Here is a 22,954-nt window from a genome sequence, read left to right as displayed (position 1 = left end):
CCACAAGAATCTAAATATTTTTACTTGAGGAAAAATTAGGCAACTCTCCAGAAAGTGGTCCTTTTTTTTAATAAATAAGCACACAGTAAGTTGGTTGATAAAATGCTTATCTGATCTGAAAGATGCAGAATGAATTTTGTGTTTTGCAGTATCTAGATCATGGATTTGAGACTAAATAGTTGATATCCCAACTTTCAGACTCTCTATATTCTGAAAAATTACTTCTCCTCTCGATTCCTGTTGTATGCAGTGGAAATCTTCCTAATATTGTCAAAACAACTGTATTCCTACTTTGTAGACTACAACCACCTGTTTTGTTTTCAATGGGAAAAAACCTAATTGAAATAAACCTCCTGCCCATTCTGCAGCAAAACAGAAGAGTCCGAGGCTTTCTGTACAGAAAAGCAGATGCCCAAGACTTATTAGCACAGTTATCATTATGCTGAGGTGCAGCCTTGTTGCTTTTAACAAGGCCACTAAAACTGCACACCAAGCCTGGCATTATGAACACAGTTGTTCATTCCTATGCTAATAAGGAGAAGAATTAGGAAAAAAACTAATTGTAACACTACACTCCCACACCACCACCAAAAAAAAACCAAAAAACAAGGGGGAGCTTTTATTCTGAGAGCAAAATCTCAATTCATAGATTCATAGCTCAGGTATCATATGTTTTGCTGCAGTACATGAGAACCCCATTATTAACAATTATTTCAACATACAAGACACTACAAAACCAACTGACATAAAGACAATCTAAGTTTGTATATCTAAACTATTTCCATGTAACAAAAATTCCCTCTCCATTTTCTTTTTTTCAAACTTAAGATCTTCTCAAGCTGCTTCTGCATGGGAAGCGATCCTCTCCCCCTTTCTCTCTGAAGGTCACAAGCCCTCAGCAAACCAAGAAAATAAGTCACATGGAGCAAACCCATACTATTAGGAAAGGAGCAGGATATTCAATGGATAGCCAGCTAGGAATTCTACAGGATTACAGCAGTTGTCAGTTTTTACAGACTTTCTTCCATTACTACAGACTTGTTTTTCACAATTAAGAAGTGCACCTTGGCACTTCAGTGAAGTTTCTCCCATTGTGATGTAACAAATGCCACCAAAGAACTCATCAAGGCTCTTCCTACACTTAACTCTAAAGTCTAAACACTGATGCAAAGTGTATTTATACACCAATACTTCCATTTAGTTTCATCATGAAAACCAGCAAAGGATTTGATATCAATGGAGTGTTAAAGGGCATCATTAAAACAGCCCTGTGGAGAAGGACTTGAGGTATGGTTGATGAAAAACTAAACATGAGCTGTCAATGTGCATCCCAAGAAGCCAACTGCATCCTGCACCCAAAGCAGCATGGCCAGAAGGATAAGGGAGGGGAGTCTGCCCCTCTGCTCTGCTCAGACCAGCACAGTTCTGGTGTCCCCAGCATAAGAAGGACTCCATGGAATTGATGGAGTAAGTCCAGAGGAGGCCATGCAGTTGACAGGAGACTGAAGCACCTGCCCTGTGAAGACAGGCTGAGAAAGTTGGGGCTGTTGAGCCTGCAGAAGAGAAGGTTATGTGGAGATCTTGTAGCAACCTTCCAGTGTCTGAAGGGAGCCTACAGGGAAGCTGGAGAGGGATTCCCTCTCAGGAACTGCAGTGATAGGACAAAGAGTAATAGGCACAGACTAAGAGTAAATTTAGGCTGGATATTAGGAAGAAATTCTTTATTGTGAGGGTGGTGAGATACTGGAACTGGTTGCCCAGAGAAGCTGTGGATGCTCCATCCCTGGGAGTGTTCAAGGCCAGGCTGGATAAAAAGACCTTGAGCAACCGGGTTTAGCAGGAGGTGTCCCTGGCCATGGCATGGATACCTATTTTAAGAATAACAGAATTAATTATGCTATTTTATGCATTTATTGCATAAAATAATATTTTTTGAGACAACTGCAATAACACAGGGTGCTTTCCTCAGTGCCTTATCGGTTCCAAAAATACAGTAGAGAAGCCCCTGGAGAAGAAAAGATCCACTTTCTCATTCCCTGCTTCCTCTACTATAAAAATATTATATTAAATAGGAATATTGTGGGTCCAATATTATAAAAGAATAAAGGAAATTTTTGCAGAACAACTGCTTTTATGAACTGCCTATAGGAGAAGTTTCAAACAGCAAAATATCTCAATTTAAAATATTGAACTGATGCATAGGCATGCTACGCATTGTGTTGTGTTACCTTCAAATTCGTATGAAAACTATTAATGGTCTCTGCTCTTTGCAAATTATGGCCTGAAGGACCAACACCCTATCCACAATAAAAAGTGCATCATTTATTGTCTCATGGCTATGTCAACATAACCTGATCCCCATCAGAAACTCATCATCTGTCTATTCAAAGTTTACCAACAGAAAACACGTTCTACTGCTTGGTGTGGTGATCAAAAGCTTGTGCAATCTTCCCAGTTACAGAAGCTGCTCAAATAAAGAATGTTGGGTCCAACTTTGTTTTGCCAAACCCTCACAGGGACACTCAATGGGTCAGAAACACTCCACGAGCAGGCAGCGATTAAACTTACAATCTCCAGCTCTGACGCAGCAGGATAACAGCTTGGTTGTGACCTCCAGAATGGCAGGGAACATTGTATGCATGAAGTTTTATACACTTTGAAGAACTGCAAGCAACTTCTAAATCCACTTACAGTGGTCTAGTCAGATCAGCTGGACATTTCCAATGGCCAGAACCAGATGTATGTTACATGAATTCATCGAGGTGATACGCAGCCACACACACACACACACACACTACTGAACCCTATGGAAGGGTCTCATTCCATCCTATTAATACCACATCCAGAATTTAATCCCCATGCAGCCTGGCCCAGAGCCACTGTGTCTGCTTTCCATTACTCATCACCTTCTAACTCTGCATTCAAAGCTGAGCCCAGAACAGCCCCTTTGCTTCAGCAATGGAAGCAATCTTGCTTCCTGCTGGCAGAGCAGCCTCTCACATGGAGTTTGCTGCTCCTGGAAGTTATGGAGGGAGAGTGACCTAACCCACAGGCTACAGGGGATGAAGAAGGAATAAAGATGCCCATTACTCCCACAACTACAGTCTCACAAATCCTACTCACAAAGGACTCAGCCATGTGATGACTCCCAGGATAATCACTCCTTGTTTGCTGTCAATACCAGAACCCTTTGATACTGGAAGTGGTACCTCCTACCACTGCCAGAGAGAATAAGTGTACACTGCAAGGAAAAATCCATCTGTACTGGAACACCATATAGTCCTTTAAAAATTTTACACCAAGGAATCTGACTACGATTCCGTGATTTCTGACAATGCAACTTGATTGCATTGCTGTCATTTCAAGAAGCAGTACTGTCAAGGGTCTCAGCACTGCAGATTATAAAGTGAGGCACCCATGAAAAACATTCAGTAAACAAACAGTGTATTATCAGTGCAAGTGCATTATTTTTGATAGGACTGTTAATGTAAATAATACAGTATTTATTGCTACATGATGTCTCCTCAATTAACACATCCAACACTTCTGGTGCACCTAAATATTTAGATTTTTCTTTTTTTTTTCCATTTTTGAGGCTGAAGAGAAACAACAACGCAAATCTTAAAATTAAAGAATAACAATGCAACACCATTTGGTAATATGACACTACTAGTTTTCCAAATTTAACAGCAGTTGGAAAAAAAGTATGTCAGCAATTTCCCAATGTAGTTTTCTGGAAGACTGAGTAAGAACATTACATACAATTGGTAAATTCAGAAAAAAATACTGTTCTAGGCAAAGTAATTTTATACCCTTTACACTGTCTATCATTCATGATGGGTCTTCAGCTAAATTAAAATCTAAAGTTTTAATGGATTTTTTTTAAATCCAGAAACAGAAGACTTTCTTTAGTTTTTCCCATTTTTGTTGTCCACATTGAGTCCTCTCCAGAGGTCACAGCCTAAATGCTGCTACTTATGGCTTTTTAGATCTTTAGTACTCTTATTCAAGACATTTCCTAGCAAGAGCTCAAAAAGACAAGCACAAATTTCTTTACAGAAGCGCTAACTACAGCTCTATGTGAAAAAATTAACAATTGGGTTTTTTCCCAGAAGGAGAACTACTGCAACAGTAACACACACATACAGTAACAACCAAGCTATAAAAACAAACTCCAGCTCTGATATAATACAGAAGTTGATTTAACTGGAATGGCAAATTACAATACACATTTTAACTGTGTATGTCAAAATAGAGCATATTTCGCTATTATAAATTAATCCCAACATATTTTAAGATTTTGTTGAGAAGTTTCCATATAGGAATGTCTGGCTACATCCAGTTCAAATAAAAAAAGAGTTCACAGAGCTCAAAAAATTCTCACTTAAGTGAAGAAAAAATAGCAGCATGCACAGCAGATAGTCTGGTGGAGGGTTAGAAGAAGATAATGGCAGACAAAACAAGTCCAAGTGCAGAAAAAGCATCTACACATTGCACTGTCTGTATTCTAACCTACAAGTTCTCTCCTCTTTACTCTTCTGACTCTCTCCCCCAAGGAGAAGGGAATGAGAGGCTCTGAGATGAGTAGTTGCCAAATGGGGTTAAACCACAACCAGAAAAAGTAGAAAAGCTTCTCTTAAGTGGAGATGGATGTCATGAAGAACATCTAAGAACCACAGCAGCAAGCCTAAATGAGTTCAAGAAGTGTTTGGACTGTACTTTCAGGTGCATGGAGTGACTCTTGGGGATAGTCCTGTGCAGGCCCAGGAGTTGGATTTGATGATCCTTCAGAGTGGCTTTCAAGTGACTTATTCTGTGATTCTGTAAGATGAACAACTAAGTCAAGCATCAATTCTCCTCATTTGTTCTGTATTGTACAGTACAGATTTAATATTAGTGCTCTGGATAAAATCATCAAAATTGATCTGGGAAATGCTGGTTTAAATTGATGCATGTTGCGTATTGTGCTTTTCATCTTTTGGAGATTACAATGCTTATTCCTGCTGTTTCCCATCTTCAGCAGAAGCCTATAATTGTTTGCTTATTCCCAAAGACAGCAGTGTCAGCACTGTATTCCCTGATGCCTAAGACCATCAAGTGTATTTTTCAGTAAAAAAGGTGCCAGATGTTTTATCCATCAGCTTTACCACATTTCCAAGTAAGTACTTTAACCCGAGGGAAAGTCATTAGAGTGTAATAAGCAAGGGAAAACATTTCACTGTGACAATCACAGGCTACTTAGGCCACTGTCTTTATGCATTTAAACAATATAAAGCTATAAAGTAAAGAGCACTTTCTTAGTCTCCATGCCAAGTATAATTTTGATTTTTCATTGCCATTAAAAACACCAAATTACTAGACAAGTCCACAGTTGCTTCAAAAACAAGCCTAGAGAGGACTGGTACAGAAACTGTACTATATTTCCAAACCAATTATTCTGTCAGCTACACAATTAAGGTTTGTTATCTTCTAATTTTCAAAGTTTTATAAAAGGAGAAGCAGATTGTCAGATAATGTGGTCAATACGTAACCATTAAGACTTTTCTCTACTAAAAAATAAAGTTCATTTTGGCAAATTTGTGAGATCATAAAATATAATTACCAAGTCCATTTCACCACAGTGAGCAATACAACATGACAGAACTTCGTGCTTTTCTCCTTGGCAAGATCTCACATCATCAAGCCCATGCAGTCAAGTTCAAAGCCCAGCCTGATCTGGCAGCACACAGACCTCAGCCTCTTACAGGGCCACCAGAAGAAGCTTTTGGTAAAACTTCAGGCAGATTTTGTCCTTTAAATGCTGAGCATATCTGGCCATTTAGACTAGAAACTTTCAAAATAAATCCCATCATTTCTCCATTAGCACATTCTTATGTTTATTTTTTATTATTGTAATCACACAATCTGTATTTTAAGTATATTTTATAAATATGCATACCCTTACTAATATATATAAAGTTACATTACATATAGATACATACACAGCATTATACGCAGCTCAGTATATATTGTTTTATTATTACAGCATTATTTCTTAATACATCATTGTAATGGCAGTATTGCCTTTAAAAGGCATTATCAAAGAAAATGCCTACTTAAAAAAAAAAAGACAGATTTTAAAGTATTTGGAAACACCAATTTTCTTCATTTCACGTAACTTTTCTATCTGTGCTAGAATTTGTGCAGTTTTTGGAGAGAAATTAAGGAGTTTCTCTGATGATTTGGCAAAGAAGCAGGGAAAGTATCAGTACCTATAATATTTATTAGCTACATCTGCTGTAAGTGCTTTTCATAGACTACATGAGTGCAAGATAGTCATTCTTGAAATTTCTCCTACCCTGAAGGGGACACAAACCTTGAGGAACTACTTGAAATGACGTCTGGTGTTTGAAGCTGACGAGACTCCCTACTCTTGTCTTTCAGCTGTATGTGTAATAAAAAGCTCAGTGAGTAGCAGCAAGGAGCTATAGCCTACTACACGTGTTCTGAATGAGCATTTCACATAGTTCCATCTGTCATTTATCTTGGATGATTATTTAAACTAGATTCTGAGTTATTTGTTCTTTCTGGCTAGATTATGTTTCCAAAATGCTGAGCCACTTGCCAGGAATAACCATATTCAGTCAGCCACAACATTACACAAAAGTCTACAAGTAAGGGCAATACAGAGCTCTCATGCTAGCCCAGAAAATGCCCCAGAAATTGCATTTGGAAAACAGTACAAAACAGCAGCAATGGGAAAACAGTTGCTACTGCTTGCACAGAATAGAGCATGTCTTACTAAAAAAAAAAAAAAAAAAAAAAGGTAATTATGAATAAGCTCAAAGTTTCTAGCAAAAAAAAAAAAAGGCAAACAGCTTCCATCTAAGAAACCAAATAAAAAAGAAACTTTGTAATATCTATGTTGAAACCATCTACTGTATTTACTGGAGAAAAAGTCTTGTATCACCAGTAAATAAATGCTAGTTTCTTCTTGAGATTCTTTGTTAAAAATCAAAATACTATTTTGTGCAATTCTTTCTAATCAACCTATTTTTTTTGTTTATAGGCAAGCTATTTTCTTATCTGTTTATGTTTGTCCATTAACATAAACAGTCAAAAATTCTCAAGCACTAACCTTTTACTACATTAGCTAAAAGCACAAAACCATGCAGCTTAACTCTCCCCATCTGTCCACATGTATCAAAGTGCCTAAAAGGAATGTTAGTTAGATTTTATTTAATCACTGAAGTCACATAGCAAGAGTGAATTCAAGGAAAAGGTGACAGATCAGATGAAAGACAGATAGTTAAAATTTAACCTTGACCTCTAAGATTACATTTTACATCATGTTGCTTTAGTATCAATGAAGACACCTGCACAAAGAATCTCTGTGCACAAAGAGAAGGGAATAAATGTAAATATTTTCAAAGCCAGAAACATAAGTATATATATACACTTCACATTAAAAAAACTGAAAAGGATATCATATATTTAAAGTTGTAAAACAAATGCACATATGTAAGTAATATTTAAGGGTATAATTAATTATAACATCATGGTCCTAGAGATTCCACACTCTCTATACCGCATTCTATTTTAGGCACATAACATGACAATGTTATGTCACTAATGCAGAGAATGATGTTTGTGATATATTTAATATCCCAGTTATTGATTTAGACTACTTGATGGATACCTGATACATACAGTATTTCCATAACACAGTGAAATACAGAATAAAACAAGAGGTAGCTAAGGTTACCCTCACTGGCTGCACAAAGGAACAGTTTCAGAAATCATGAAGCATATTTAAGGAAAAGAAAAAAGATTGGGATAGGCTGACCTAGCAATCTAATTGCATATTTATCAATGCTTAAAAAAGGTTTTGAGCACACACTATTTTCAGAATATTTTGAGACTAGTACCCAAAACTCATTCATTGAAGATGAATTTGGAGGCAAGAATGTTACAAGTCATTCAAACTCAGAACCAAACCACTTGTAGTACTTCATCTACTTCAAGATGCACAGGAGAGGGAAAAAAATTAATATGAATATATTCACATTAAATACCTGAGTTAGAAGGCAGATGCATAAATTATATTAAACTGCCTCTTTCATAGCCATAGACTACAGGTATCTGAATAATTTAATAAAAAAATGACTACCCATTTCCTGTTCAGTAACAGGCAGTATGGAATGCATTTACCTACTGAGTTGACTGCCTTGTCATGATCTATGACAACTTTTTCTTTAGTAATATTTATTGAGATAGTAAATATAGCAGTAAAGATACAGTGGAGAATAAACCATGAGGCTGGCAGAGGGATGGATGCTACCACATGCCAGCAAGAGCACTGCCTGCAGCTTGCCACGGCTGAATAAGGAGCCTCTCCAGTGCTGGGCAGGCACTGCTGGAAAGAACACCAGGGGTTCAAAGCACCTTGAATCCAACTGGAGCCTCCTCCACAGGCTGCAAGTCTTGCACAACCTTCATCAGGAAGATTTAAAGGTACCATCTTGTAGATGGTTCAAGGACACAACCTGCAGATGCAGTAAGAAAACCTTTCCAGCCATGTTACAAGCAGAACAGAAATCTGAGGCTGTGCAGGGAACCACTGCCTGGCTGTGTACTGCCACTCAGAACAGCGTAAGACAGCAAGGACAACAATAACCAGCAGCAAGGCAAGACACAAAAATACAGAAGGACAACATTTTGAGGAAGCTGTCCCTTCCTTTAAGGAAGTTGTAAAGCAGGAGATTTAAAAACCCAAATAAGTAATAATCTTTGCTTAAAGATGCTCCAACCCACAGAAGTAATGGCAATTTTCATTATTTCTACATGGCATTGTTTTACTACATAGATTTTAAGAACTACTAATGTAACCATGTCGTCAGGTTCACACAAACTGAATTCCACTGTGAGGCTTCTCTGAGGCCTGCGAGTCATCACTGAGCAGCTTGCTTGATGTGGATTACAAACATTGGCATTAAGTTTCAAAAGCATGTTAAAATTACGATGCAGACTCATTTTATACATGCTTAATTTTACTTAGTGAGCACCCCAGTAATCATCTCTGTGCATCTGCATTCTCCATTAAATTCTAATAGAATAAAGACTTGAAGATAAGCATTTCAAAATATTACTTAGGAGAAAAGAACCTGTCTTGGGATTATTGTTCCAACAGAAGCAGGCAACCTTTTTTTTTATGACAAAGTAAACACAAGAATCTTCTTGTATGTTTCTTAGATTAGACTGCACATATGCCTCCTGGTTTTATTTTAGAACCACATTCCCCTCTCCAGGCGATTCTATACATCATTACAAATCCTTATGCAATTTTATCCCAGATTCTATATTTATCAAGACACCTCATCTTAACAGCAATATTCTTTCCCCAGCATGAACCAGGCAAAGATACCCTCACAAAAACTCCCATTCTATCACGATACATCATATCTCACAATTCAAAGCACTGACATGTGACTTTGTAGGAATCATTATTAATGTATAAGAAATATGCTCTTTTTTTCTATTTGGTGAATGAATTCAAACATCACATGTATATTTTTATCTGGCAAAAAATCCTTCACATGCACTTATTATGCATAGCTTCCTAAATAACACTATGTTTTACAAAACAAAACAAAACCAAAAAAACCCCAAAACAAACAACAACAACAACAACAACAACAAAAAACACCCAACAAAACAAAACAAAAAAAAAAAAGCAAACCCAAAGCAATCAACCTAAAAATCTTTAATATAGCCAAAGTGTGGCCTACAAGCACTGTAAGCATAACTTAAGTCACAAAGTGATCCTGGTTACTAAGGATGTGTGAAAAACCAATTAAAATCCCAGAGCAATGCACTTCTTCCTTCCACTGCTCTGTAGAAAATAATTCAGATGATTTAAACAAAATGCGGTTTTGACCTGCATGCAACTGCTTACAATTGTTTTGGAAGCACGTGTAGTTTATATGTTTTTGCCAGAAGTTACCAATCAAGCAAATATACACCAGACAGGTAACACGCTTATAGCATTTTGAAAATTTTCTGTTGATCTGGTTTGGAAATTTTACCTGAGAAGAAAACCATGCATAAAATACTGGAATTTGCATGAACCAACTATGTTTCAGCACTCAATCTCTTTGGAGACACAGCGCACATCTCAAAGTGTCACCAAAAAACACAGGTAGGATTACAAAACTTTTTAAATCTTTTTTTTAACAACTTCCAAGTCTGGGAGTCCAGAGATTTCTACTAAGCCCCTGATAAAGTTATATTTAATATATGCACTCTCCCTAGATTATCCTATGAGCTGTGGAGCTGAGTTCTGCATAGCCCTACGTTTGTTTACATACTATTTTACCTTTCCACAGTGGCAGAACCAAGGGAGTGTCCCCTGAAAGAGCTAGTATTTGGAGAATCTTTTACAATATTCTAATTTCTTTAAAAGGTGTAAGGCAATAGCTCCAAAATAAATGTTCATGGTGGGTACACATATAGACCTGGTAAACAAATCTAAGCTCTAGTTTTATTCACTCAAAGTTTTCTACTCTCAGTTGCTCAGAATAACAGTTTTCATATCGTGACATAGAAGTTGTCACTCCCATGTGTGTGACGTGGGAGTCACCACTCCCATGTAATGTGTGGGTAGTGTGACATACAAAGTTACCACTCCCATCTTTGCTTCTCTTAAGACTCATTGACACTCAAAAAATTACAAAACATTCAATGCAGTTTAAACTGAGATAATAAAATTATTGCAGTCCAAAATAGAATTGCTTGAATAAATGCATTTTAAATAAAATTAGATTTTTGGACACTTCAAATATTTTACAAATTATCACAAATTGTTTGTTAACTGCTATAAGCACTTTCTTAATATTTTCAGTATGATCAAATACAATATAAGTATTTAAGACCTCCAAGGGACAAATTGAGTCTCCTCTGATCTGGAATAACTGAAGAAGATTGCTGATGCAAGACAGCATTAGCAGAAAAGGTAAGATAAAGAGAACCAATTAGACTATGACCATGTAACAGAAAGTATTAACAAGAACAGACCCCAAAAATTTCTGTGAGTTATGATTTCCACTTTACTTATATATTTCATACAACTTAACTGAGGTACCAGCTAATGCTCGCTCCCACAACCCTAAAAAACCAGAGTGCTGAAACATGTAATGTTTATCAGCAGACAAGACTTTGCACACATAAAGCTTCGTATATGTGCTAGTAACAATTCTAGTTAGTCTCATTTGGAAAACAGTGATTTAGACTCAGTGCCAATTGTGACACGCTGCAGGGATCACAACTTTGCAAGGGCAAATCAAATTTTATTCTTTCTGAAGCTAGTGACCTAAACATGGCCTTAAAAAACTCAGCAGAGGCAGGATATACTGCCTCTGGCAGCCTGCTGCTGCTCAGAATTTTCTTATCATTTGCAGTTTGTGTGTGTCCAAGATCAAGCCTGCAGCCCATTGGAAGGTTCCAAATTTAGCTGGAGTGAGCCATGTTAGTATTGCAAACTGCATGCTCTGAGAGAAAAAGGGCACAAGAGACAACACACCAAGTCTGATCATGGTTACAAACCATATACCCTTGTGCCATTCCACTACTAAAAAAGAAAAACAGCCTGTATAATATCAATGCAGTGTGCAGAGCAGTGTGAACGTTTTTGACCTGGCTGTGTTGGTTAGGATACTAGAAGGAATACTTTTAGTGATTTCAACATAAATCTCCATTCTGAGTTACACTGGTAGAACAAAAGCCCTTCCCCCCCCCCCCCCCCCCTTATTTTTTCCTCCTCTTGATACAGCTAATTAGGTCATTTTATTAAAAAATGAAAATTGATCTAGTTTTTTTCTAACGAAGGCTATTATCTGGTTTGGGTATTGTCACTGTAGCTTCACAGGTAAATATCAAGTGTAGATGGAACCAACACCTGGTACTTATAAAGAAAAAGTTTCAAAAATACTGTGTTCATTTTACTATAATAATCTTTGTAGAGTTTTACAATCAACACTAAGGACTTACACCAACATATTACTAGTTATATGTATCTAAACAGTAGGTCAGCAAATGAAGATAGAGAATGAAAACAACTTCATAAATCATGAAAGATTACATCTGAGGTATATTAAATCAAATATAGAACATTTTATTACTGGGATGTTAACCACTTAATGTACATTGTAGGAACAAATAAGTGTTAGTGAAAATGTTGACAAAAAACCTGGGCCAAAATTTAAAAAAAAAGCCCTGAACTGAAGTCATTGTCAGAATAAACAATTCTATTAAAATACAGTAACCAGAGACACGCCACTACAAAATAAAACAGACACTATCCATAGAACTCACAAAAAGGAAAACAGATTATCTGACCCTGAAAGACCTTTGATTCTGCAAAGACTCATACAGGATTATGCTGTGTTAGGCTGGATTTCATTTAATCTGAGCAGAAGTCAGAGGTGCCCCTAACCAATATAAGCAGGGTTAAACCCATTCCAGCAGGAAGAAAGGACAGGAATTAAAAATAGATTTGAGAAACTAGGTGCCAAAGGTATCAGTCTTTGATTTTAGGATATTCAAAAGCTTTAGAAGAAAGAAATAAAAAAAAAAAGTACTAAATATACAGAACATTACCTTTGGCATGCTGTTTGCCAGCTTCACTAGAAATTGTATGTCTGAAATTGCCTGGAATAAGGAAAAACTGAAAAATGTCTGACTACCTTGACAGAGATTAGTTTCAGTGAGAAAAACAGAAAATCTAAATAGAGTTATCAACTTCAACTACTTAACCTAAACAGACAGGAAGTATTTCCAATGAAGTCTTTGTGCAAAGAAGTTACTAATGGTAACTTAGGACAAGAATGAAAATTACTCAGTGGCTCAAATTATGCTTACACCAGAGTCACACACAGACATGAAATTGGTCGTAACGACAGAGCTTTTTAATCATAATGTAATGCTGCTGAAAAGCATAAAATCTTATTATTTTGGTTCTTTACAGCATGGAGATACCTTGTCACTTTGTCAGCTTTATTTTGTCAAATATTTTAAATAATTATGACCAATTTTGCAGCAATTAAACAGACAAGACTATATTACCAAGGAAAATTGGGAAGCACTGTACCATAATCCCACTGCATTCCCAAGAGCAACCAGTAAGACTTGCTGATGATACAGAAGTATAAACATTTCCACTACATATTTCTTTATAACAAAGATAATGAAAATTACGCTGTTTAATTTCAAATACTTGCCTTAACCTGTAATATTTCACACACCATGCTGCCAACATTCCCACTACATAGCATACTACAACAGGAAGAAACAGTTTAATATTGTTTGTCAGCACAAGCTCAAGCAAGGCTGGTTAAGATTAGTTACAATGAGAAGGAATACTAACAGAAAATAAGGTTATCCACTATGAGAATGTGTAAAGAATTTTCATATCTCATGATTCCACAGTCTCTGACCTGAGAAAAAGATGGCTTCAAAATATGTGATAAAGGTGACTACTTGTTTCACTGTTTCACTTTGGGCTATTTTCTATCAATCAGAAGTCACAAGTAGCATCTAAACTGCTTAAAAGACTTGCAGCGGGGCTCTATCACTGTTGCTCATAGCTTTCACAATCCACTTGCAGCATTATGCTCTGCATGGTAATTTCTTAGATAGTTTTAAAAAGCTACCTGCAGCAATATGGAGTACAACATATATGGAGAATTAGCTTCTCCAACAATCATTTTATGGGAAAACTGAAAAGTTCAAATTGAACAAACATTTGAAGAGTCCAGCAATTTACTATCTCCAAACCCATTAAGTAAGTCCTAGACTTTTGGACTGCCTCTTGAGAATTATTAAAAGTGTACTCATAGGACTGTCCATGCATTACATAGAAGCTATTCCATGAGAACACATCAGCACCAGACTGAGACCTCTTCACTCAACACCCTTTAAAAGTGATTACTTCCCACATTTAACACTTTTTATATATACCTACATACACATCTACTTTAGCAAGAGTTCCATGTATTAATGAGATTGGTCTCAATGACAGGACTTTTAAAAAATAACGCAATGCTGCTTAAAAACTTCACATAATTAAAAGTAAGAACAACAAGGAGATACATTTTCAGTAGCATATCTGTTGAGTAATGGATGCTTTCCTTGCTAGGAGAAGGATATAGAAAATTAAAGTTTTAACATGTGCTGTCCAAAGTTTTAACTTGTCCTGGTCCAAGGACCAGACTACTATATAATCTATTTAGAAAAATGCTTATCTAATAAAATGTGAGTATTCTAAGAAGATGTAGTTTGAGCATTTTCCACAATGAAGGATACAATATTAAAAAAAAAAGAATTAAAAAAGTAATTATTTCTTCTTGACTCAGAAATAAATGTTGTCCTCAAGAATAAAGGCTGCTATTTATCTGCTTGTAGTTCAGCCTGTTTAATCACTGTTAAGAGATAAGACATCAAAGCATACAAAGCATTCAATACTTCCAAAAATTCTTAGATATACGTAGATGAATGGCACTGCAAGCATAGACTGACCTCTTCACCCATCACACCTAAACCCTCTGGCCTACAAATCATTTAGGTCTTCCAGTTTGAAATAACAAACCAACTCTAATTGACAGTAACTTCTTATCTGGAGGAAGAAGAGGAAAAAGCTCACTGCCTCCATGAAAAGGATAAAGTTGGGAAATCGTGTACAAAGATTATTTTATAAATAATAATGATCTGTCTCTGAACACCCTTCTGAGTGCCCTGACGCTCCAAGGCAAATCACATTCTAGCATCCAGGGCACACATTTTGGACATAATAAGAGGAAATAAGTCTGTGTAATGCATTTCAGACACAGTACGAACTACAAAAGTACTACTTCCGTGAAATAGCTATATATCTTTTTTTCAAGAGACAAAGCCATGCATGACTGTCTAATAGCACCTGACATGCAGACCGGGTACCGTGGAAGTTTCCCCTGGAAGTTACCAGCAAAACACGGAGCTCACTACAGGCCGTGTGTCTGCGCAAAGCACACAGGTCCATCGTTCAGCACGAGCAGGGCTGTCAAGGTGAGAGGGGAAAGGCTCCGTGCTAAGGCCAGCCCTGCCTTCTCCGGCTGCGGAGACCGGCGGAGTCCCCGCCGCTGAGGCGAGGCAGCTCCGCGTTAAGTGACAGACACGCTGTGATGCCAAGGGGGCCGGGACGCGCATTACCTGCCACACCACCGTGGCCAGGAGGGCTCCCGCAGCCCAGTCCCGCCTCACGACGGGGTCTGACCACCGCGGACCCCGACCCGTCCGCGGGCCGCCGACAGCCGCCCCCGCGCCCCGGCTCCCGGCGCGCCCGCCCTGCCCTGCCCGCCGCCCGGAGCGGGGATGCTGCTGCCTTACCTGAGCCAGCACCGTCGGGAACACGCGCGGCCGCCCGCTGTAACACGCCGCCAGGCAGCCTCCCCCGACCAGAGCGGCGGCGGCGGCGGCCCCCCATACGGACGGGCGGCGCTGGCTGCGCGGGGACCGCATCCCGGCGAGCCGCCCCCGCAGCGGGGCTCGGGCGGCCGCCGCCACCGCCGCTCTCCACGCCGCCGACATCTTCCCGGAAAGCGCCGCGGCGGCTGCGCCGCGCATGCGCAGTGCCGGGCCCGAGGCCGCGGGGCGGGGGCAGCTGTAGCCCGGTCCCGGCGGGATCGCGCCGGCCCCGCTCCGCCGGTAGGAGCGGCGCCACCCGCACAACCGGAGGGGACAGAGCTGGCAGAGAGGTAACCCGAAAGGAGGGTGTAGCCAGGCGGGCGTTGACTCTTCTCCTAGGCAACAAACGACAGCACGAGAGGACATAGTCTCAAACTGCGCCAGAGAAGGTTTAGGTTGGGCATTAGGAGGAATTTCTTCACAGCAAGGGTGGTTAGGCGTTGGAATGGGCTGCCCAGGGACCTGTTGGTGTTTAAGGAAAGACTAGACGTGGCACTCAGTGCCATGGGCTGGTTGACATGGCAGTGTTGGGCCACAGGTTGGATTCGATGATCCCAGAAGCCTTTTCCAACCTAACTGGTGCCCTGTTTCTGTAACGCAGGTGGAGTGCGCCCGGTGCCTCCGTCCCGGGCCGCGGAGCCCCCAGGTGAGGGCAGGCGGCAGGGCCCCTTCCAGGCGGGTTCCCGGTGGGGAGGGAGGGAAGGCGGGCAGGGCAGGGACCAGGTGTTGGGTTGTGTCAGGGGAGGGGGCAGGAAAGGCCTGGCCTGTGCGGTAGGGAGTGAAAAGTGGCGACGCTCGCAGCGGTCCTGCGGGCCCAGGGGTGCCCTGGCCACCCCCGTGTGTCTGTCACAGAGCTCAGCTTCGCCTCGTTCCCTGGTGTGACTCTTCTCCCAGAGAAGATTCCCACTGCTGAGAGCATGAGGAGGAATGGGTCACGGGCGGGGTTGGGGGTACTGCGGGAATCCCGGGGTTCTGAGCAAGGCGGGTGAGGTGAGCTTCCACAATCAGGGCTGACCTGGTGCTGATGATTTCCGAGGCATTGATGGCCCATATGGATGTGTTGCTCAGTGTGTGATCCAGATCAGAAACAACAAAAGCATGAGCAAGTTTGCAATATCCTTCTCAAGGGCAGAGTAGAGTTTCTCATGAAATACAGATGACAGAAGATGAGTTTACAGAAATTGTCATGGCAGAGGTGTTAGCTGAGAAGCATTACAGAATGACTTGGTTGGCAGTAACGCTTGTGCCAAAAGACTGCTACTCACCATGAATGTTTCAGACTGCTTTTTTTTTCTCACTGCCATAGTTTTAACAAAGCTTTCTAGGTCTTGGTTGGTTACATTCAAACATTAGTTGATCACATTCAAAAACTGGGCCACTGAGAATTAATGATAAGGTCATATGAAGTAAAACAGAGAGTAAGTTAAATGTCATTTGTATGTTGGCAGTACCGATATCTTTGTTATGAGAGTAGTTCACCTAGTGACTCCATATGAATGGAGGAAGACTGCTGAGAGAACAGCTGCATGTAATTTGCTATTACTTTGGTCTTTGGTTGAAGGCCTTCAGAAGGTACTCCGTCTGTTTTAGCAAACTGTATCTTCCACCTCTTTCTGATATGACAGCCAATGCTGTGTTGTCAACATTACAAATGTTCTGGTATGGGCTCTGAAAAATGGAAATGCTTTTTTGCCCTCTATCCACTGACAAAAGAGGGTCATCCATCACTGCCATCAAAGTAGTCCTTCTCTGACCTCAATTCAGAGTCATTAATTCAGTTTCACAGAGCATCATTTCAGTCATTTAACAAATGGCATTTTAGAATTTATCCAGTTTTCTTTTAGCATGTGTTGTTTACTGAGTGTCATTCTGTGAAGTGTTTGAGATGTCTTCAAGAATCTCAGGACTCAAGTCCTTAGCACGATACAAACGCTTCAAAAACACCTTCTCTGGGGAACACAAATGACTGCTCATTGCAAAATCACCCAGGAGTGCAACATCCAGGATGAATGGTTTCCATCTCTACATGCTAATGTACATTGCAAAAGCTTTTTCCTATTCCCAGAGACCTAGAAAATAACTCATATGGAAAAAGCCTTTTTAATCCCAATATAAAACATAGGAGCAAAATCTGTCAATTGTTAAACATACTGGAAAATCCCACTTCTTCTGTAAAACTTGTAGGAAATGCCTATTGCCTATTTCTGTTTCCCTCTAGACAGACAAAATATTTTCCATCCCAATCTTACAGTTTGACACATAGTATTTTTACAAACACCTTAAAAGGACTTTACTTTCTGTGTAAGCCAATAGCAAGCACTCCATGAGTGCTGGCAACATCTTAGAAACATCTTGTAAAGGATGGCTGAGAGATTGGATTTTTGAATGCCAGATCCCTTGATGTTGAATACACAACCACAGCACAGGCAAGGAGGTATAATTCATTGTTCTGACAGGCATTTTCAGTTTTCCTTTAAGTAAAAAGAAATAAGTAGGTCATTTGTCTTTCCTCAGATGACATTTCTTCCTGCCTGGAACAGATGCAGCTGCAGTGTGAATGGAGAGCTATCCTCATATGGCTGAGAGCACGCAATGCTGATGGGCGAGCTCAGTGTCCTCAGCCACCCCTTGTCTCCTGCAGTAAATTCACCTCGTGGGCCCAGGCTCCCGGAATATGAAGCTGCCACTCGTGCTGCTCACAGCTGTGCTGCTGTCACTGTGCTGCTACAGTTGTGAGTGCTGTGAGAACACACGCCTTAAACAGCTAGAAAACTCCTGGTGAGTCAGACAGAGTCCTGTTGCACTCCATGCAGTATCACTGCAGGGTGGTTTATGACAGAAAGCAAAGATCTCTGTGGTCTGATGCTGACAGTCTGGTAAATATAATAAAGGTTTCACCAGACAAAATGAGTTATGTGGTGACAAATGTCATCAGCTACTGTATGCTGCAGCACTAAAGTGTTACCTCCCTTTGCTGTCCTGCTCAGTTTGCTCTTCCATGCTCTTATAAGCAGAAATCATTACATTTAGCAAGATGTCATACTTGCTTTTTTATAAAATGCTTTCTGTGTGGTGACATCACACTTTGTACTAGAGGTGTTTGCATTGCTGAAAATTTGAAAAAGCAAATGAAAATACTAATAAAATGTTTTCTGAAATGTTTAAAATGCAATTTTTCTTTAAGGTTCAATGTCCCACTGAATAGTTATGTAACAATGCTTAAATGCAGTCTTCTTAGTCTTTCATTAGGCACAATGAATATAATGTAAAGTCACATCAAAAGACAAAAAACATACCACCATGAAACAGAACCCTTGTGAGTCCTGTCATTCTTAGGAAATCATGTTTGGCAGAAACTTACTCCTTTTAAGTTTTGTTACAAAGTTGAAAAAAAAAAAAAGCCAAGTAAACAACATCTCCTCATGCCTGAAGGTCCACTTCCATATCTCAGTGTCCTTTAAGAGTGTTAGGCCAAGTTCCAAGAGGGATTCACTCTCTACTAGAACTCCGATCCCCTCAAGAGCATTAGGCTTAGTGCCAGCATTCATTTACTCTTGGAACAGCTTAAATTAACTCCTGTTACATTCTGTCTAAACCCTTTCTTACAGAATAAGAGTTGAGAGCTGGATTCAGTCGGTTAGTCTGAAGGCCACCCATCATGCTTGTCTGTCTTCCTGGACTTAAAATGCTGCTAAACTGGATTGGGGGAGGCAGTGATCAGCTGTTTCTAAGTTGAGGGAGGAAGCTGGCAAGCCATCTTTTGTATACATGTCCCCATTTCACAAGAAATAGCGTGGGGGTTGGTCTGACTTATTTAACATAAGTACATATGACAGTAAGCTCCAACCAAATGTGAAATTTTAGTAGGCTGTACAGTGTGCTAACATTATTTTGATACTTTCCTGGCAGAGCTGAACAGACAAGCTAATCAAAGGACAACAAATATCACTGCTTGGTTTTATAAGTCAAGAACTGGATTGTAAGATTATATTTTGCCCAATGTCAGACAGAAGATTGAAGTGGAAGGTCTCACAAAGCCAGACCTTCTTTAGCCCCGTCAAACTTATATGGTCTCTGAAGAATATCACTTCTGTTTTACTTTAGCAAACATGAGAACAGTCTGTTTGCCTATGAGTACAAGGCAAACACTCTGAAGCAGGTAAGGATGTAAGCACAGGGAAGACAAGTTTTCAGAAAAGTGATAACACAAAATGTTGTTAGCACACTTAGAAAAGTACAGGGTGATTGACAGAACTCAACAGTCATTAAAGTTGGCCAGGTGATACCTTGGTCTCTATCCAGAGGCTCAAAAGTCCTGTACCCAGGTCTTCATGGTGAAGGCTAGAAGTTGAGTTCAGGGATTTCCAAAGCTGCCTTGTAAGACTGTTATTCATAGAATAGTTAGAACCTTTCACAGTCATCTAGTCCACCTCCCTCCAATGAGCAGAAACATCTTCAGCTAGGTCAGGTTGCTCAGAGCCCTGTGCAGCCTTGACCATTTTCATAATTTCTATCTATCCCTCCTCCACAAGAAAAAAAGAAAACAAACAACAGATAGAGGAGAGATTACTTTCAAGGAATCTGAATTACCTTCCTCCAATGAAGAATCTTTTAAGCTGTTAGTTTACAAAAAGTCCAGTTATTTTGTATGCTTTGGAGATGATGGAAATGGAACTAATTACTAGACAGTCAACATTCATCCACTAGTAGGTCTGAAAATAAATATGAGCATTTTGTAGCTAGATAACACTATTCAGCTCATAAATAAGAGTTCACAGCAATCTTTGCAGTTAGGAGCTACACTATAAATATAGCTTATCTCCAAATATTTTCAACTTGCTAAAGTTACTTGAAAGCTTATCATGATAGAGTCCATTTAAAAGGAAAAGAATTAAAATTTATCTAAGATATGTGTCCCCAAATACCTCTCATAGCATTCATTTATACTGACCTTTCTAACACACTGTCTTCCCACACTCTTTGTATGTAGTTAGCTGAAAAACTTTGCTGGTGTATGTAACACAAGTTCCCTCAAGCTTCAGAATTACTTTTTTTAAGTGAAGTTGAAAATCAGAGAAAAAAAGTTGAAAGCAAAATACTTACTTAAAAATTAATTTGAGAATGGAAGATAACAGCAATGGAATTGGAAAGATTTTAAAATGCAGTTTCTAAGTTGGCAGTGACCTTTTTGTGACAAATATTTGATTTATTAAAGAAATGGTACACAGACTGTTTAAACACTAATGCGAATACAAAAGGCAGATCAAAACTGATTCTCTTTTGTGAAGGAATATTCATTTTTTAAATTTGGAAAGTTTATTTGCTATTACTTTCCAAGTTAGGTTATAGGTCTCAGTTCTGTGACAAGTTTCATATATAATACCTAATTTTAAGCATTTTGAAAAATTCTGTGGTCTGAAGCAAGGCTACTTTGACTGCATAAAATTAACTGTATACATAAATCTTTGAAGAGTGGAGACTTTCTTGCTATTAGATGAGAACTGTAGTTCAACTGCTGTTTTATCTTTTAATGATAAGATCCTATTGCAGTTTTGCAACAATAATAGAGGTCCCTTGAAAACATTTTATGTAATGGAATTACATGATGTGTTTTAGGGCTTGTATTTTCCTCATGTTTTCACCTGAATAAGTTATCCTTCATTTTTCTTCCCTTTCAAACATTCTTCTGCAGTGCTGCTAGCACTGATTAAAAAGAGAGACCTATGTCTAAGTAAGATCCTGTCATTTTGACCCTTAACCTGTACTTTTGTATACATACAAATATATGCACATTTATATATATATTTTGCCTATAATATATTAATCATAGGATTTCCTGAAATCTTATTACCAGTGCTTCTTATGTAAATATAGAATTGTGTTGCTGGGTCCTTGGTGTATTTTAGGGGGTGTTTCTTCTCTTTTCTTTCATTCTCTGAAATCAGTGTGAGCATTGCAATCAATTTTAATTATACCAGTATTTCACCCTGAATTTTATAGGAAGAGTTGGCAGTAATAACTATAGTTAAGATTGCCTAAGACTTTCTGCTGTATAGATTCTGTACTTAAAAAGAGAGAGGGATAGAAATTGTGCATAAGAGTACAATAAAACATGTCAAGATTAGCAAAGTTAATTTTATCTGTGTTACCTGAAAAACCAGAAGGATTTATTAGGGACTCTGACTATATTTTTAAATGCAATGTGACTGAGACCGATATAATTTAAAATAACTATTATTATGTAGTTCAAAAAATACTATAAAGATGGCAAGGCATTACTTCACAGTATTACCAAAGAAACAATTATAGAATTATCAGTATTGTAACCTGTAAAATATTTTTAAAATATGTGTTTTCTGGAAATGTTGAAGTAGAAGCAGCATCGTATATTTATTTCTCGTTTCTTTTCCCAGACCTCAGTCTAGAGCAACTATTAATAACATGTTGCACTACTACTGTGATTTATTAAAGTTACCTTAATACTACTGAAGATGGTGAAGTATATATAATTATTTCTGTGAAAAAGAAAGAAATAATAAAACTCTAAATTACTGTTTTCTGTAATGTATTCCATTATTTCAAACAGTGTTTACTTCTTTTGCTCACAATACTATTTAGGAGCTGTGATTGCACCTATTTTTGTATAAGCACCTATTTTTATATGAGCAGGGGGAAGGCATGATTATTTTCCGTGTATGTGTTTAGTTGTTTAATATTACCTAACCTAATAGAATGAGTGTGTGGTAGACACACAGCTTCACTATAGAAGATTCTGCAATCCTTTCTTAAAAATTTGGAAGTCCTAATATGAAGTTCATTGTAGTCAGCAGAATCTTTTTCCATGGGTGTCTGCATTTGGCACTTGCAGAGCTGAAAAACAGCTTTACTATTTGTGTGAATATTGTGGGCAGTCTTGATATATTTGCTGGTGAGGAATCATCAGTCTGTAGCTGCACCAAAGCTGCTGTTAGATCCACTCACAAAAGCACAGTAATAATGGCACTAATAAAAATCCCCAACAAAGCTATGGATAAAGTTGACAGTCCCCATTTGGCAGTAGTCAGGCAGGAGCTGTTTTGCTGAGTACAGCCAGAGAGGATTTCCAAGCCATTACATAACCTTTTTCTAGAGAAGTGAAAGGTCTTGAGGGAACTTGAAGGAGTTGATATTCTGGAATATCTGAATTGCATGTGTCCAAGAAGGCATAAGCTATGCCAAGAGCAAAAAGTTGAGATACGCGGACTGTCCCGTGTTCACAAGGCTTAGGGAATCTCCTGCTCACATGGCTTATGGGTCTCATGTTCCTAGTGCTTAGGTGTAGACTCTCTGTGGCTGGTCTATAATGGAGAGATTTAGTTGAAGTAGTCCAGAGGATCCACAGCAAATCAGCCATAACCTAATTTCTGAGGAACAGAAGAGACTGGTGGGACTAAAGCATACACTAGAATTTTTTGTAAAAGGGCAGAGGTGTGTTAGATGT

General features: G+C 38.9%; 1 protein-coding gene and 1 long non-coding RNA gene across 3 annotated transcripts in view; one reads left to right on the top strand and one right to left on the bottom strand.

Moving 5' to 3' along the window:
- The window catches only part of MICU2 (mitochondrial calcium uptake 2), a 137,603-nt gene extending 121,994 nt beyond the window's left edge, over positions 1-15,609 (bottom strand). The window contains exon 1 of one of the 2 annotated variants that reach the window (XR_004982144.2): positions 15,397-15,555. Coding sequence is in view for 1 of the 2 variants with exons in the window: in XM_036404127.2 (XP_036260020.2) it covers positions 15,397-15,597 (201 nt within the window). In the remaining variant the exon portion in view is untranslated. Of the gene's footprint in view, positions 1-15,396 lie in introns of both variants that reach the window. The other variant, XM_036404127.2, reaches the window with a different exon arrangement.
- A 45-nt stretch (positions 15,610-15,654) lies between these two features.
- Positions 15,655-22,026, top strand: LOC118699900 (uncharacterized). Its single transcript, XR_004982145.2, has 2 exons — positions 15,655-15,764; positions 17,989-22,026. It is a non-coding gene; the product is annotated as an uncharacterized LOC118699900 (long non-coding RNA).
- Positions 22,027-22,954: the final 928 nt, after the last annotated feature.

The sequence above is a fragment of the Molothrus ater genome, chromosome 2, assembly GCF_012460135.2.
Source record: "Molothrus ater isolate BHLD 08-10-18 breed brown headed cowbird chromosome 2, BPBGC_Mater_1.1, whole genome shotgun sequence".
Lineage (NCBI taxonomy): Eukaryota > Metazoa > Chordata > Aves > Passeriformes > Icteridae > Molothrus > Molothrus ater.
Note: the sequence above shows the minus strand (reverse complement) of the source record. Positions and strands in the feature narration are given on the sequence as shown.